This window comes from Brassica napus, chromosome A9 (assembly GCF_020379485.1).
Source record: "Brassica napus cultivar Da-Ae chromosome A9, Da-Ae, whole genome shotgun sequence".
In the NCBI taxonomy this organism is placed as follows: Eukaryota; Viridiplantae; Streptophyta; class Magnoliopsida; order Brassicales; family Brassicaceae; genus Brassica; species Brassica napus.
Genome location: NC_063442.1, coordinates 27,921,760 through 27,939,123, shown reverse-complemented (window position 1 = coordinate 27,939,123; position 17,364 = coordinate 27,921,760). Strand labels below are relative to the sequence as shown.

Sequence of the window (17,364 nt, the reverse complement as noted above, 5' to 3'; positions counted from 1 at the left end):
TATCCCACCGAGATAAACAACAGTAAATTATATTCTTATTTCTCATAATCCAAAGAAGCCACCATTTTAAGCACGATATGACTACAGTTGCTCACAACTTAATCAATGTTTGAGACCCAAAATTCTAACTCAAAAAAATCGCGAACTTATTATTATTGTACACATAATCCCATGATGCGAAGAAACCATAACCTCAGAAGTTTTGTACCCTTTTCCACAAAAAGACCATCATACACCAATCTCGATGCGTTAGGAAGATCATACACCAATCTTGTACTCAACCCATCGAAATGAATCACCAAAAGAAAAGCTTTTCCATCCAGCTGGTTGCACTGGAACAGTGTCTTTAGTTGGTTTGATGAGTACAGCCAATTTTGTGCTGCCTGCAAGTCGAGCCCCAGGTTTGATAAATTATGTCTTGCCTAAAGGTGTTTTTTTTAACACGTCGATCTTACTTTTCAATAAACTTAACTTGTTGGATACATAACTTGCCTAAATCAACCCCGTCTTAAGAATCTTGTGTGGCAATTCATGAAATCGACCCCAATGGAAATGTCCCTATAGGTCTCCTATTTACGGCCATGATCTTCTATACTATACGAGTAATGAGATTCTATCCCCCCCCACCCCCACCCCCACCCCCACCCCCAATATTATTCTATACTGTGTGGTATTGGGAGAAATGCTCGTTAGATCACCATGTTGAAACCGAAACGTGTACGTGTTCTGGAGGCATTTTACCCGATCAAAGCCAGCAAACCGCAAACGTGGTTATAGCAAGGAGATCGAACAACGCACAACAACGCACAATCGTCTACAGAGTTACGTTATTGATATCTCAGGGCTGGTACGGCTTTGAAGAAACAGAGAAAAAAAAAACTAAAAAAGTTCCACAAACTAATGTGTCATCTTCTCGTGTAACACCTTTTCATATTTATCTTCTTGACAAAAAATGAAAACAAGTGTGACATTATTATATTATTTATAAACCCTGTTCATAATACATTGTTCAAGGGAATTTCTCGTTACTTTTCATATCGACAGTCGCAATATCGATTACGAAACACTTACCATGTTGCTTCCAGTAATCTGCCATCGGATTGATCCACTCAGGTTCGGCTATCTCTGCTCTCTGATGTTTCAACTCATCGGTCGATATGTTGTACTTCTCATCTCTGATCTTAACCAACTCCGGCCTTAATACCCCTTGTGGTGACATCATCAGTTCCGGTGCACCCACTGGTAATTTGTCACCTACATAAACAGACACACAGATGATTGTTCAACCCAAAACCGGACAAATCCAACCTGATTCACAACTATAAATTTCGTGATTCTGAATAATGTTTGATTGCTTTAAATGGTTTAAACCGGATAGTTAACTGTTTAACCATAAGATTAATTGCTAATTGCTATACTAGCTTATAGAAACGTAACGTTCACATTGAATTGGTCTGGTTTAGAGAGACATATCATACCTCGGTCTATCTGCCAGGTGCACCAAAATTTACCGTACGTTTTGGCTATGTTCTTGAGCTCTGGAGTAGCTAAAATCTCAGGCAATCGTGGATAAGCCCACGAACCTGACTTAACCTCGTAAGCATGAGAGTGCCAAAGCTTTTGCTCATCTTGAGGCAGATTTTCATATAACCGGTCTGATATTACATATTCAATTCCTATAAAATAACAAATTTAGTATAACCCTTCAAAAGATTGAGCTTTAATCTGAGTAAAAAAAAACAGTACCGATGAGAGGTGCATCAGAACGGTCAGAGGCGTAAACCGCACACTGGAGGAACTCGTCGTTGACTCTGTGAACATAGTGGTGAGTCTCTATTTGCCTGGACATATCTCCACTGTAAATCGCAAACGTCGAAACATGACAGTTCATTTGCTTCACTGGTAATCTCCTCTGCATGATCGTAGTTCCGGCATCAATCATGCGTGTGGAAACCGTCACCGGATCTCCAGGAGCCACCTGATTTTCGTCGCCACTCGAGGCCATCTTTGCTTATTTTGTATTTGGTGTCACGCTTAGATAAGATTCTCTTCTTCTTTGTCACATGGTTAGATTAATTTATGATGATAATAAAATACAAGACATGCAAATATCATAGACGTGTCATGGAAAGGCCGTACATCGACCATGTGTTGAATTCTACTACAATTTACATTTCTGATTTAATAAATAAGTTTGCAAAACCAAACCGTATCCAAACTTAAAAATTAATCAGTACAAAACCAAACCGAACGATTCTTTTAAGCAACCAAGCATGTAAAAGAAGATTAGCTGTAACACAAAAATCATGTATATACACATGTAAATTAAGCTACTGTAAGGTTTCAGACATCTTACTTAATATAAGACAACTTACAAGCCTTTTGTCTCTCGTAAGACACAAGGCAACGCACACAGCTTTACAGTGACGAGGAAGAAAAGTCCACTGTGGAGTTTAAGATCATGGATTCAGGGTATAATGGGTAGAGATCACAACCAGAAACCGACGATTTCATTGTTGTTGCCGTTTGATCGGTTACAACAGACGTGCTCAAGCCACCATCTGTATCAATGTCCCTGAGGTTTGAGATGCTCCAGTTATGTCCATATAAACCAGGATCTGAAAGAACCTGTGTTATTTCTACCTCTCCTTCCAGCATTTGCACAACCTCTGACATGGTTGGTCTTAAGGAAGGAGACGAGTTTGTGCAAACAATAGCAACTTTGATCATCCTTGCTGCTTCTTTGGTGTTGAAATCACCTTGTAGAACTGGATCTACTATCTCCGTTATGTCCCCTTTCTGTTGCAGCTTCACTGCCTGAGATTTGTGGTAACATGTGGTTTAAGTAAAACAATAACACATCAAATGGGCTAAAGAGAAACAAAAACAATTTTCTCAGTTACCCAGTTGATAAGCGAGACGTGATCAGCACTTCCCTTTTGTTTCGTATTACTCTGTCCACTAACAATCTCCATTGACACAATCCCAAAGCTGTACACGTCTGCTTTCTCTGACAACTGGCCCCATAGTGCATATTCTGGAGCCATGTATCCGCTGCATAACGAAGACTGAGCTATATTTCTTTGGCCACTGTTTGAAATTTGTTTTATAATCTACACTTACATGGTTCCTGCAATCTTGGTGCTAATGTGACTATGTTCTTCTTCATGGAGCCTAGCCAATCCAAAGTCAGATATCTTTGCATTTAGGTCAGCGTCTAGAAGCACATTTGTGGTCTTTATGTCACGGTGAACCATTCTGATCATTGAACCTTCGTGAAGGAACTCAAGCCCTCTTGCAATTCCAACACATATTTTTTGTCTTGCCTTCCAGTCCAGGTTCAAGGAACTCTTTTCTGGAAATGAGTTTTAACCAAATAGAAATAATATCACTTTTAAATATGGGAACATATGTGTACACTTGAACTAGACTAAAAACATATTTTTTAAAAGAAAAGCTGTATGACTTTGATATACCATGGAGCATATGAGCAAGGGAGTTATTTTCCATGTACTCATAAACAAGCATCAATTGGTTCTTCTCGACACAACATCCATAAAGCTTGACAAGGTTGGGATGGTTCAGACCTGAGATCATTCCTATCTCATTCACAAACTCGCGGTTTCCTTGGTGTGACTTGGAAGAAAGCTGCTTCACTGCTATGATAGTTCCATCTGACAGCTCTCCCTACATTAAGTGTCTCATATCAGAAATCATATTTTCTCAGGTTTCTACATATTGAGAAGAACTTGACATTTATTTTAGCATACTTTGAATACGGATCCGAAACCTCCTTCTCCAAGTTTGTTGGCTTGATCAAAATTGTTTGTTGCAGCTTGCAGTTGCCTCCAAGTAAAGCAAACCGTTGGCAGACCCTGGACTCTTAGATCTATGTGATCATGTTCCCAACAGAAAATAATTACTAATAGCTGAAACGAATTGGTCATGTATCAGAAATGGATTCATACACTGTGAAAATATGATACCTTGTTCGCTTGTATTCTTGTCTCTTATGCATCTTCTCCAAGCATATATTCCCAAAGCCAAAAGAATAATTGTTACCAAGGCAGCTATTGTCCCAAAAATTAGGGGATAATTAGTGTGATGTCTTATTTTTTCCGCTGTAAATAAGACAAACAGAAGTGTAAATATATACATGATAGATCATATATACACCAAGCTACAAAAATATATTTTCAAGTCTTTTGACCTCCACATTGTGGCTCCATACCTGAAATTTTAAAAGAACCAGTGTCATTTAAAGTTATGGCCACTTGAGTGGGAAGAAAGCAATATGATAAAGAGCACTTACTGTGGTGGCACAAGGAGATTGCAGAGATAAGAGGACCATAGTTTCCTCTTTTAGGTATGAGGGTTGTCCCTTTCCCTGCCCAATACAGCTGAATCTCTAACATATGATTGGTCACATTTACAGCTTTCACTTCTTTTACAACAGGAGTCATAGTCCCATTAGACTCCTCTTTGATGTTAAAATCCTTCAAGAACAGTTCTCCCTAGAAATAGCAAAGAAAATGAACTTCAATCTTCCATGGTTGATTCAAGAAGACAATTATTAAGTGACAATTCACCTGAACATAGACATCAAATATGCGTCTGCCAAGACGACTGAATGGTTCTTCGTCTGAAAACTGAATCTCCATAAAATGGAGTTTCACATTGTAGGGTCCATTTTCCAAGCAAAACGCATAATAAACAAGTGAGAGAGCAGATCTACGTGCAGTCTTATAAAGATTAGGAGAATCTCCAGGTAATTTTGAACTAGCTGAAATGATGTATGTATCATTCTCACTATGTTCATCCGCGGCAAATACACCTGTGTTACTAATTCCCCATGTTTTGAAGTGTTGATTTGTCGTGGAATAGACAGTACTATCATCAGCTTCGTAGCTGATTTTATGAGAGGAGTTTTTAATGACTGTGTTTTGTCCACCACAATTTATATGTAGTGTTCGCTGATCTGCCAGCCATAATTGAAAGAGATAAATTAACATGCAAAACAGACAGCAACATAAACATGTTAGAGACGTTCTGTACTTACAGCTTGTGCAGTTGATTGGACCAGCACATGGAAGAATCCCAGTTCTGTATGAAAAGAATACCAAAATAATTAGACATCACAATGGCACAACATGTTCAAAATATTCTACTGATACGAGATAAAGCAGAAGAGTATATACTTACAAGTTGTTCTTCAAATATGAGCTCTGGTAGGTATTAATGTTACTGATTGAACACAAAGTGTAAATAGAAACTTCAACATGAGAATGCTATCAACAAAACAGAGAAGATGTATTACATCTACCAAGATTTCATATTGGTACCTCTTTTCCTGACAGCTAGACGACCAAGAGAAATTATTGTACGAGATATCACTGTGAGAAATAACCATAATAAAAAGATTAGTTGACATGACGAAAAATATCTTAAAAATAAAAAAAAATATAGACAAGGGAAAGCTTAAACGTACATATTAGATTTGCTATTGAGAAAAACACCTGATCCAGCATCTCCAGAAAGTCTATTTCTAGTCAAATAGCTGAACAAACATGTCCGAATGATACATACTTGATCATGATACTATGGTATTGACAATGTTCGGACTTCATCTCTTTAACATGTTTAGTCTCAGATTGTATACTACTTACGTGAATTTTGGTGCACTTTGTATTCCACGAACTTCGCCAGTCAAGCTGTTAAACGATAAATCCCTGCAGTAAACATGTAATAAAAAAGTAAACGTTTGCATATGAAGATCTACAGATTCTCTAATACTTGAATATCAGTTCACAAAGTGCGTACCCGTTAAGTCCATGACAATCTATATATACAAATAATATAGTCCATATATGAAAAATGTCATGAGTATACACATCTGATGATACTCTAATTCCTTTGTGGGTAATGCTGGGTATATTAAACTAGCTTTGACAGAAAGAACTTACAAAGTCTTTAGCTCAGGCAAACTCCATATGTAAGAAGGAATTGCACCAGACAAGCTCACATTCCTCAAAATCCTGGAACAGGGAAGGGGGATTTTAGTTCGAAATTTTCAGACAGAATCAATCCTCAAGACGATAAACTGATGACTGAAGTAAAGAAAAATACAGTTTCCTGATGGCTTTGCTGGACATATTTGGAAAGGAGTTTATCCCAGTTGTATCACTAATACTCCTGCATTTGGATATATCGCTTAAAACATTATTTTTGTTTCAATTGTCATTTTGTTAATACGTATAATGAAGGTAAGTTCATTACATATCAATAAGATTTTCTAGGCGAGTGACTGCATCAGGAATAGGACCTTTCAGTCCGCTTGCCAGTAGACCTCTGTTGATTATAAAGAACAAAGCTTAGATGGTAGATAAACAGAAACCATAAGAGAAATGAAAATTAATAATGAAGGACAAGCTTACAGCCTTTGAAGCCGAGACCAGTTGCCGATATATTCTGGGATGGTACCATTGAAGTTATTGTCACTTACCCTACTATATAATGAAAACGAACAATTATTTAAGAGTTTTGTAAAATTTATCTTCAAGGACTAGTTTATAGGTTCTTGACTAAGGTGAGAATTTTCGTGACTATATAAATCAATTTACAACCATGAAATTCATACTAGGGAAGAAAAAAAGCATATGAGAAGTCCTGGAAGAAGTTCAACAAGGAAGCTTTGAATCAAATAGGTTGTACTTCAATGTAGATGCCAATAAAACGAAACCTTAGGAAATTTTTAATTTTTAGTTACAGAAACAACTTACAAATCCTCAAGGTTCATCAGTTTAGCTAGAGAGTTAGGCAAGCTTCCTGTAAATTGATTGGAGGTAAGATGCCTGCAGAAACCAGTTTGAGAAGATTAAAAATAATACTCCCTCCGTTTTTTTATATAAGTCGTTTTACAGCTATGCACGTAGATTAAGAAAACCATCAATTTCTTATATTTTCTAAACAAAAACATCATTAATTATTTACCTAACCACAATTCAACCAATAGAAAAATAAAAAATATATTACCATTGGATACAACATTAATTACTAATAAATTTTACATAGAAAATCGAAAACGACATATAATTTGGAACAAAAACATTTCTCTACAACGACTTATATTAAAAAAAGGGAGGGAGTAATGGTTTCTTTTGGATAAAATCTGGTGCATAAAACTAAATATTCATGTGGTTTTGAAAAATGGTTAAGATGCAAAGGGTATTACAGTCGTATTAACTTGGTCAAGTTACCAAGCTCCTCAGGAATTGGACCAGAGAACTGATTGGCTTCGACCCCTCTGGAAATTTCGTCAAATCAATATATGGTCAAATCAAAATGAATATTTGGAATAAGAAACAGTTTGAGACGTACAAGACTGTGAGATTCTTGAAGTTCTGTAACCCAGTTGGTAAAGGCCCAGACAAGTTATTCGCGCAGAGCGAGCTGCAATAAAATTTCAGAAGCCACTCTGGTGAATTATGAATAGTATGCATCGGCAACAGAGAAAGAGATGGAACTAACATGGAAGTGAGGTATGGCAATGAAGCCCACTCCATTGGGATTGAGCCCGTAAGGTAATTTCTGCACAAGTCTCTGCAAAGTAAAGCAAAAACTCAGCACTCATGGCTCTCTTTGAAGATTATCTCGCTACATATTTGACAACATCTCCCATATATGAATTTGCGTGGTTGAACTCACTCACATCGATTGGAGATATGGAAGGTCAGCAAACTCTGATGGCAGTTTCCCTGGAAGGCCAAGGGTCTTGAGGTCTCTATTTTTGTCCAAATAGTGTAACCAGAAAATATATCAGGACAGAGAGGAACACATCTACTTAAAAAGAAAAAAAAACAGAATAAATTAGTAACACTCACATGCTTGTTATATGGCATGTGGTACTTTTGTTGAAGCTACAATCACAACGAATGGTGCTGTTTCCAGTGTCCGGATTCGAAATAACATCAACGTCTTGCATCATCTTTAGGGTTCCTAAACTGCAAGGGTCTCCATAACTTAGGTTCAGTCCCTTGATTCCAAGTGTAGTAGCTATCTTCTCTAGCGCATTCACTGCTTACAATTGATATATAAGCAAATAACAGATATACAAATGAGGATTTAGACCTTCATTTAAAAAAATGGAATAATTAGCAGTGGTTTATTCTCATACGCTCATCTGAATGGAGAGATGGTGAAACAGATGTTGTTGAACTTGCTAAGAAGCTTGTGATGATGATAAAGAAGAGAAGAACTGAGAACACGATCGACATATCTCATATAAGGCGATTCTTTGTATGTGAACTTGCTTTGTTATTCACAAATTACAATATTATCATCAGTGATCAGCCACATACAATATTGGTTATATAATTGTACATTTAGAGTTTTCGTCTGGTCGTCTTCGGTGGCTATATCCCTAAACATTGACTTTGGAACAATACCTGGCGGTCACGGTGACAGGTGAAGACTAATTAAAGATACGAAGGACTAAAAGTCAATATGTCCATGGCATCTTTCATTTGTTTTTATTTTAAATCAAGTATATTAGCGAATAGGAGACTGGTGCTATTTTTCCTGGGATCTTGTTTCCCATTACGCACCTGCTTCCAGGTTGTAGAAATTCAACTCCATTATAAATTGAAAAGAAAACATAAAAAAGGTCGACTTTATTTGCCTAAAAGTCACATGTCTTAATGTTTGATATGTCGAGTTTTTTTTTGTTTTTTTGACTAATATGTCGAGTTACTTAACCAAAGATGATAAAAATAGGATATGTGGCAAGTTCATGAATGATTGATGTTTCATGTCCCTTTATCAGATAACGCTTACGTATACCACTTGGACTTTTTTAATGCATGAGCCCCTCTCCACACAGTTAACGCTGTACGTATATCACTTTCAACTTTTCCCTTTTCTTGACGTCTCTCGCTCTCTTCCGTCGTAATTGCACGACCTACTGTTTCCTTATAGCATCTCCAATAGGACACAAAATTTTTCTCTATATTTTACATTAAAATAAAATAATTCTATTATAAAATTGAATTTACTTCAATAATTCACTTTATAAAACACTAGAGATGTACCATTAGAGATGGTATTAATAAAACACTATTATATCTATAACAGGAAAAACAGATTATGATAAATGAGCCAAAGTTTTTAGCTTAGTGATTTTTTTTTATGGTAAAAAAAGCTTAGTGATTTTCTAAGAACATCACACTTAAATTTGGCAATCCAATGAAAATAAAAATTCGGCAATGTTCGTATGTGAGTTGTAAACAAAATAATAATCCTACTATATATTAATTGAGAAGTCACTTTAGTTATTTTTGCTTACGTACCGATCATAGGTGAACTCTTACAAAATTGTTATAATTTGATTGTTCGATGATTTTTAATTTTTATTTATTTTAATTAGATATAAAAAGAAAAGGCAAGTCTATAACCAATTAATATCACTTGCCAAATATAAAAAAAATTAGTTACCATATGGTAACTCTTAAATATAAAAAATGATCAATTTATTTATTTTTCTATAATTTCAACAATTAGTTACCATAAGTTAACTATAATTTCAACAATTAGTTACCTTAAATCATTATTTGTAATATTACTATGTAATATTATTTAAAAGTAAGCAAAGTTATAATGTAATATAATTTCAACAATTAATCACTTATGATCGACACGTTAGCAAAATTCACTAAAGTGTTCAAAATACAGACGTAGGTAACCAATTGTTGAAATTATTACAACAATGATTTATGGTAACTAATTGTTGAAATTATAGAAAGAGAAATAAATTAGTCATTTTTTTATATTTAAAAATACATAAAATAATAAACGACAAACCGTTTATATAAATCAATATAATAATTTTATATTCTTATTTTAAAACATTATATTTTATATAAATTATCATAATAACTATGAACATCTCCTAAAGTTCATATTATATGCTTTATAAATTATCTATAAATTTTTTTTTATCAAATTATTTATCTTGGCTTATTGTATATTTTAAATTATTATAAGAATTTGTAAGTCATCTATAAGAGCTTAAAATCAAAGCTATATATCATATTATATATATTAATTGAAAAGTCATTTAAGAGATTTTTGGTTATGTGTTGATCATTTATGAAATCTTAAAAAACTGTTATAAATTGATTGTCGGTAATTTATAATTTCTATTTATTTCTATTTATTTTAATTAGATTTAAAATAAAAAAATAAGTCTATAAACAGTTAATAACACTTGCCAAAAATCTACATAATATTACAAATAATTATTTATGGTAACTAATTGTTGAAACTATAGAAAAAGTAATAATGTTTGATCATTTTTATATGTTTATAAACTACATAAAATAGTAAAAAAAAAGTTTATTAAAATCGATATAATGATTTTATATTCTTATATAAAGCCTTATATTTTATATGGCCTTATATATGTATATAAAGTATTATAATAACTATAAATATCGAATAAAATTCATACATGCTTTATAAATCATTTAAAAACATTTATAAATACGTTTATAAAATTATTTATCTTGGCTTATCATATGATTTAAATTATGATAAGATGTTTTAATTTATTTATACAAGCTCATAAATTAATTTATAAAATATATTTTAAAATTTTATTTTATGTTAAATGATAAATCACTTAATTGATTTTTTCTTAGGTGTCGATCATATATAGAGATTGAGAAAAAAATAATATAATTTGATTTGTTAAAAACATTAAATTTTTATTTATTTTATGAGTACAAAAGTTAGTTCTAGAAATAGTTTTATCAGTATCCAAACGACCTAAATATATTGCACAAAATAATTTATGGTAATTTAATATGTGATTTATATAATATATATAATGCTTCATAAAATCATTTTTAGCAATCAGGTATTTCTAAATTATATAAAATATTCCAAAAGGTTCAATATCATATACTTTCAAAAATTAAGTAATTTTATTAAAAACTGAATCATAAATATTATACATAACTAATTTTAGTATAATTATTAATACAAAATATCAAAAAATATTGGCAAATTACCACAAATAGCACATTTATAGTATTTTTTTCATGTTTACACTAACCACTTTTATCCTCACTTTTAATGAAGGGTAAAAGACACTTATACCCCTACGGTTAACTAATCTAGACTTAGGATTTAGAGTTGAGGGGTGGAGTAAGGCTTTTGGAATGTGAAATTTAGGATTCTAATAAATATATAAATAAATACTTAAAAATATATAAAAAATTTAAAAATAGTTTCAAACATAATTTTTGATTTTCAAAAATAAATTTGAAAAAAGATAAAAATAAAAAAGTTTTCGAAAAAAAATTCAAAAAAAAATTATTAAAAATTTCGAATTTGAAAAAGTATAATTCGAAAACATAAATTTATTTTTTTATTTATTTTATTTTATTTTATTTATTTATTTTATTTATTTATTTATTTTTTTCATTTAAGTAATGATTTATTATATATATAGATAACAAGGATATAAGAGTCTTTTACCACTTAATGAAAAAATACTTTTGAAAATGTTCGTTTAGTGATGTTAAAGATGAAAAGTGGTACCTTGAAAATGGTAAACATATAATTTTCCCAAAAATATTTAATTTAGTCATATTTATCCTTTTTAAACAATTATTCTTTGAAAAATATTTAACAAAAATATTTAATGATAAAAAGATATTTTAATTTGAAAAAATATAATAAATATATTGTTACAAAACATTCAAACTCGCGAACCCGCGGGCATCCACCAAGTGACAAATTAAAAAAAAAATCATTTAAAATACATTTGAAAAAGCAACAAATAAAAAAAAATCGAAAAAAACACATGTCATTCACACAATTGCTAACTGACTTATGTTTAGTGTGAAGGATGTTTTATAACTCGTCTTTTTTTCTACTGTAAATGATAATTTTTATAAGAGTAATTCCTCACCAACCAAATTTTATGAATGAAAAATATGTGATTAGTTTTCTTTCTCGGAAGTGTAACCCAATAAATTGAAATTGCCAAATTGACATGAAAAAATGACGTCGGTTAATATTTAGCCAGAGTGGAAAAAGAACCGGTTCGGTTTATGTTGGTATTGTAAGAATCCAGGACCGGTTCGATTACAAAATCCACCGACTCAAAATTAAAATATAACTGTTAGGAGAAACGCGTGTTTATCAAAGCACTTCCTGCTTTCCTTTTTTTTCCCCAAGAATGTGCTCGATCGAAGTCGACTCTATAAGAGACGCGAGTTCTCAAACGAAACTTTTTTTTTGGTCTCCTAATGTTTCTTCGAATAGTTTTATCGATCATCTCTTCCAGAAACAGAGAGCCCTCTACGTTCTCAGATATGTAAGTGTTTCGATCGCTGTAAATCGTGAATTTGTATCAAGATTTCTAAGTTTCCCATGAAATTTTTGATTTGCGATTCGGATTCTAGGGCTTCAAAGTTTGTCTAATCGGTTAATTTGATCTATTGATCTTGCTCAGAGTTTCTTTTTCTCGTTAGTCTATTTTAGGGTTTCTAAGTTTCGTGCAAATACTTTTGCGATTTACTTTTAAGTTGTTTTCGTTGGCTAGAGTTTAAGTTGTATTCTCCGTCTGTGCTAGAGTTTCCCGTTTTGTCTTGAAGCTTTATTTTGGTTTTCGTTTTGAGATTCTTTCTTTCTTTCATGTTCTGGGGATTTTGATCAAGCTTTGTTTTTTTTTGGTTTTGTTTTGTTTTTTTTTTCACTTGAAACCCAAAAAAGATCATAGGCAGACACTGATCTAATAGTGTTCTGCCAGATTCTTATTTGGGGACATTGTCCCGTTGCTGCCTCTATAAGACCATCCCCTAGCCAAGATTGTTAACTGGGATAATATGGGTTTGGTAGTGCATTGTATTAGGGGATGGCAAATAAGATCCACTCGGCTCTATAGTCTTTGAGAAAAAAGACTTTACTTACCCACGGCTTGACTCAGAATAATCTGTTTTCAGTTCTTTGAATGTGACGGTTGGAGAAAGTCTTAAGACAAAGACTTGAGAACTGAAAACAGATTCTTGAAGGATGTTAGGGAATGGAAAATAAGATCCACTCGGCTCTATAAAGTCTTTAAGGCAAAAGACTTTACTTACCCACGGCTTGGTTCAAATAAGTTTTCAGTTCTTTGTATGTGACGGTTTGATAAAGTCTTAAGACAAAGACTTAAGAACTGAAAACAGATTCTTGAAGGATGTTAGGGGATGGCAAATAAGATCCACTCGGCTCTATAATAGTCTTTAAGGCAAAAGACTTTACTTACCCACGGCTTGACTCAGAATAGTCTGTTTACTTACCCACGGCTTGGTTCAAATATGTTTTCAGTTCTCTGTATGTGACGGTTTGATAAAGTCTTAAGACAAAGACTTAAGAACTGAAAACATATTCTTGAAGGATGTTAGGGGATGGCAAATAAGATCCACTCGGCTCTTTAATTGTCTTTAAGACAAAAGACTTTACTTACCCACGGCTTGACTCAGAATAATCTGTTTTCAGTTCTTTGAATGTGACGATTGGAGAAAGTCTTAAGACACAGACTTAAGAACTGAAAACAGATTCTTGAAGGATGTTAGGGGATGGCAAATAAGATCCACTAGGCTCTATAATAGTCTTTAAGGCAAAAGACTTTACTTACCCACGGCTTGGTTCAAATATGTTTTCAGTTTGTATGTGACGGTTTGATAAAGTCTTAAGACAAAGACTTAAGAACTGAAAACAGATTCTTGACTTACCCACGGCTTATAAAAAGAGACAATGGATCGGCTCTATAGTCTTCAAGACAAAAGTCTTCACTACCCAAGGCTTGGTTCAAATCTGTTTTCAGTTCTTTGAATTGGATGGATTTTAACGACCAACGGTTTGAGAAAGTCTCAAGACAAATACTTTAAGAACTGAAAACAGATTCTTGACTGTATTACCCACGGCTTATAAAAGTTGACAGTTGATCAGTGAAAAGACTTTTTGGATGGAAACATTATAGGAAATACAATGACAATGGGGGCAGTTTTAAGGCTGGATGAATATTAACGACCAGTGGCTTAGAACATATCATTATGGTTGGCAAATAACACCATACGACTCTATTGTCTTAAAGACAAAAATACTTTACTTACCCACGGCTTGACTCAGAATAATCTGTTTTCAGATGTTAGAAGAGAATGGATTCAAAGACCCAACGGTTTGAGAAAGTCTTAAAGACAAAAACACTTTACTTACCCACGGCTTGACTCAAAATAATCTGTCTTCAGATGTTAGAAGAGAATGGATTCTAAGACCCAACGGTTTGAGAAAGTCTTAAAGACAAAAAGACTACAAACTGAAAACAGATTCTTGATTGTACCCACGGCTTATAAATTCTCTGTCTTTGACATATTCAATGACAATGGGACAGTTTGGAGGCTTCCCCGATTCTAAGAACAATGGCAAACAAAACACACGACTCAATAGTCTTAAAGACAAAAGACTATACTAAAGACCCATAGCTTGACTCTCAAAATCTGTTTTCAGATATAAGAAGGGAATGGAGTTAAAAGATTAACGGTTTGAGAAAGTCTTAAAGGTCCACACGGTTCAATAGTCTTAAAATAAAAGACCCACTCAAAATCTGCTTTCAGATATTACAGAAGGGAACCGAGTTAAAAGACCAAAAAGTGAGAAAAATCTGCAAACTGAAAACAGATTCTTTACTGTACTACCGACGGCTTATAAAATCTTTAGAGAAAGCAGGCATCTGTTAAAAGGCCAGACAGATTCAGTGACAATGACCAGTTTGGAGGTTTACTTGATGGAATAAACGAAAGCTTCTTAGAACAAGTGACTGAAGGCAAACAAACCCACACGACTTAAAAGTCACTAGACCCACGGCTTTACAAAAGTACACGATTGATCGGTTAAAAGACTTGCTGGTGTATGGAAACGTGATAGGGGCAGTTTCACGACTGGACCAGCTTCTTGGAACAAGTCATTAGGAGATGGCAAGGAGAACACCACACGACCCTTATGGTCTTTAAGACAAGACTTTACTTACCCACGGCTTGACTCAAATATGTTTTCAGTTGCTTGAATGAGATGGAGTTTAACGACAGTCGGTTTAAGTAAGTCTTAAGACAGAGACTTTAAACTGAAAACAGATTCTTGAAAGTAAGTACTTACTTACCCCCGTCATATAAGTCTATAGACAAAGACACCTATCGGTTAAGATTCTTTAGACAGATTCAGTGACAATGGGGGAGTTTGGAAGCTTGTTCGGTGGGAACAAACGAATAGCTTCTTAGAACAAGTCACTGAAGGATGGCTAATAAGACCCACACGGCTCTGTAGTCTTTAAGACAAAAGAGTTAACCCACGGCTTGACTCGACTCAAATCTGTTTTTTCAGTTACTTGAATGAGGTGGAGTTTAACGACAAGAAACGAAGACGACAAACTGAAAAACAGATTCTTGACTAAACTACCCACGGCTTATAAAATCTCTAGACAAAGACAATATCGGTTAAAAATCTTTAGACAGATTCAATGATATTGGGGAACTACCCACGGCTTATAAAATCTCTAGACAAAGACAATATCGGTTAAAAATCTTTAGACAGATTCAATGATATTGGGACCGTTTGGAGTCATTTGAGGATGGCAAATAAGACCCAGACGGCTCTCTGTAGTCTTTAAGAAACAAGACTTTACTATACCCACGGCTTGACAAAAAATTGTTTTTCAGTTATTTAAAGATCAATGGTTTGAGAAAGTCTCAAGACAAAGGCTTCAAACTGGAAACAGATTCTTGAATGTAAGTACTTACCTACAGCTTATACAGCCCTATAGGTGTTCAGCTTTCAGCTTGTTGGAAGGAACAAACAACCAAGGACAAAGATACAATCGTTTCTCTACCACAAGGCTTATAAGTGGGGTTTTGTTAGATGGAAAAAAAAAAAGAGAACGACCAAGAAAACTTCAAAATATTACGCATTAAATGTGTTTCTTACTGTACCACTTATGTCATGAAGACAGACTAATTCATGATCTGGGAGGTCAGCAAGGGGCATACTACTTGATCTAAAGACTAATTACATTTTTATTTCCTCAGGTTTGTGCTTCAGAAAGGTGTTCAAATCGTTAGAGATTCTGAGGACATTCCAAGTGTATCAGACTTCTGCAACAGGTATATGCTTTTCAAACCTCTTTGTAATTAGTTGAGTCTCATGTAGTTTGTAGTTTTTATTTGCTTAACTACAAAAACTCTCTGGGTTATCCATTTAACCCTTTGATTTCCTCTTGGCAGTTTTTTAATTAAAATTTTGGTTGTTGTATGAGCGCCTTACATTTTGCATTATGCATTAATTTTGGTTGTTGTATGTGTCATCTGCATCACCTCTTATACACTTCTGAATTTTTCATTTTACAATACATTTTACATTTTACAATACATTTTGCATTATGCATCATCTTCTTGCAATCTTATAGTTAAGTTTGGATGTTTGAGAAATTATGATATTTTAGTTTTATAAATTATTTTTCTTGTTGTATGAGCGTCTTACATTTTACATCATGCATAAACTTCGGTTGGTGCATGCACATTCTGCATTATGCATTAATTTTGGTTGTTGTATGTGCCATCTGCATCACCTCTTATACACTTCTGAATTTTGCATTTTACAATGCATTTTACATTTTACAATACATTTTGCATTATGCATTATGTTCTTGCAATCTTATAGTTAAGTTTGGATGTTTGAGAAATTATGACATTTTTGTTTTATAAATTATTTTTCTTGTTGTATGAGTGTCTTACATTTTACATCATGCATAAACTTTGGTTGGTGCATGCACACTCTGCATCACGTAATATATTCTGCATTTTGCATTTACAATATATTATGCATTATGCATCATGTTCTTGCAATTTTATTGTTAGATTTGGAATTGTGAGCAATTATGACATTATGCATCATGATTCATATATGATTTATGATCAGAACTTTGTAAATATGCTATCACGATGATCAAAAATCTCTTTTATATTATTTTAGAAAGATTTTAATAAATAACCTTAAATGTGTATCTTATTTACACCATGCCATTACTGAGTTGTCAGCACCACATGCATCCTCACATAAAATTTAAGTTAACCCATCCCTTTATATAACAATTACGAAAATTGCCACTCAAACATTACAACTTGGATCAATCTTTATATATAAAAGAGGGTTGTATCCCTCCTCCTTGTGCCACATGGGATGCCACATAGATAACTCGTGAGCTCTCGCGACGACACGTGGCAACGCAGCGTTTCATTAAACTTGAAATCTGGGCTTAATTCATTC

The 17,364-nt window shown here is 33.6% G+C and overlaps 2 protein-coding genes across 2 annotated transcripts; both read right to left on the bottom strand.

The window, feature by feature from the left end:
• Positions 1-910: 910 nt before the first annotated feature.
• On the bottom strand, positions 911-2,068 carry BNAA09G26710D (oil body-associated protein 2C). The gene is made up of 3 exons (XM_013804212.2): positions 1,747-2,068; positions 1,479-1,676; positions 911-1,254 (listed from the first exon to the last, which is right to left on the bottom strand). Exons 1-3 carry the CDS (start codon positions 2,003-2,005, stop codon positions 1,010-1,012), a joined length of 702 nt encoding a protein of 233 aa, XP_013659666.1. The 5' UTR covers positions 2,006-2,068; the 3' UTR covers positions 911-1,009.
• A 104-nt stretch (positions 2,069-2,172) lies between these two features.
• LOC106367389 (probable LRR receptor-like serine/threonine-protein kinase At1g29720) lies at positions 2,173-8,401 on the bottom strand. The gene is made up of 25 exons (XM_013807152.3): positions 8,174-8,401; positions 7,881-8,073; positions 7,709-7,780; positions 7,528-7,599; positions 7,378-7,449; positions 7,232-7,303; positions 6,780-6,851; positions 6,435-6,506; positions 6,277-6,348; positions 6,127-6,192; positions 5,964-6,035; positions 5,667-5,729; positions 5,489-5,557; positions 5,343-5,393; positions 5,203-5,244; positions 5,060-5,103; positions 4,590-4,978; positions 4,313-4,514; positions 4,211-4,231; positions 3,987-4,121; positions 3,771-3,889; positions 3,477-3,687; positions 3,124-3,355; positions 2,904-3,054; positions 2,173-2,817 (listed from the first exon to the last, which is right to left on the bottom strand). The coding sequence occupies exons 1-25, from the start codon at positions 8,271-8,273 to the stop codon at positions 2,419-2,421; spliced, it is 3,063 nt and encodes a 1,020-aa protein (XP_013662606.1). The 5' UTR covers positions 8,274-8,401; the 3' UTR covers positions 2,173-2,418.
• Between the last annotated feature and the right edge of the window lie 8,963 nt (positions 8,402-17,364).

Excerpts from the sequence above, each read along its gene's own strand:
- LOC106367389 (XM_013807152.3), bottom strand. The coding sequence starts at position 8,273 with ATGTCGATCGTGTTCTCAGTTCTTCTCTTCTTTATCATCATCACAAGC. Across the intron at positions 6,852-7,231 it reads TTGACCAAGTTAATACGACT|GCATCTTACCTCCAATCAAT; the intron begins GTAATACCCTTT and ends TGGTTTCTGCAG. Across the intron at positions 4,122-4,210 it reads TATGGAGCCACAATGTGGAG|CGGAAAAAATAAGACATCAC; the intron begins GTCAAAAGACTT and ends TCTTATTTACAG.
- BNAA09G26710D (XM_013804212.2), bottom strand. The coding sequence starts at position 2,005 with ATGGCCTCGAGTGGCGACGAAAATCAGGTGGCTCCTGGAGATCCGGTG. Across the intron at positions 1,677-1,746 it reads TTCTGATGCACCTCTCATCG|GAATTGAATATGTAATATCA; the intron begins GTACTGTTTTTT and ends GTTATTTTATAG. Across the intron at positions 1,255-1,478 it reads CACCTGGCAGATAGACCGAG|GTGACAAATTACCAGTGGGT; the intron begins GTATGATATGTC and ends CTGTTTATGTAG.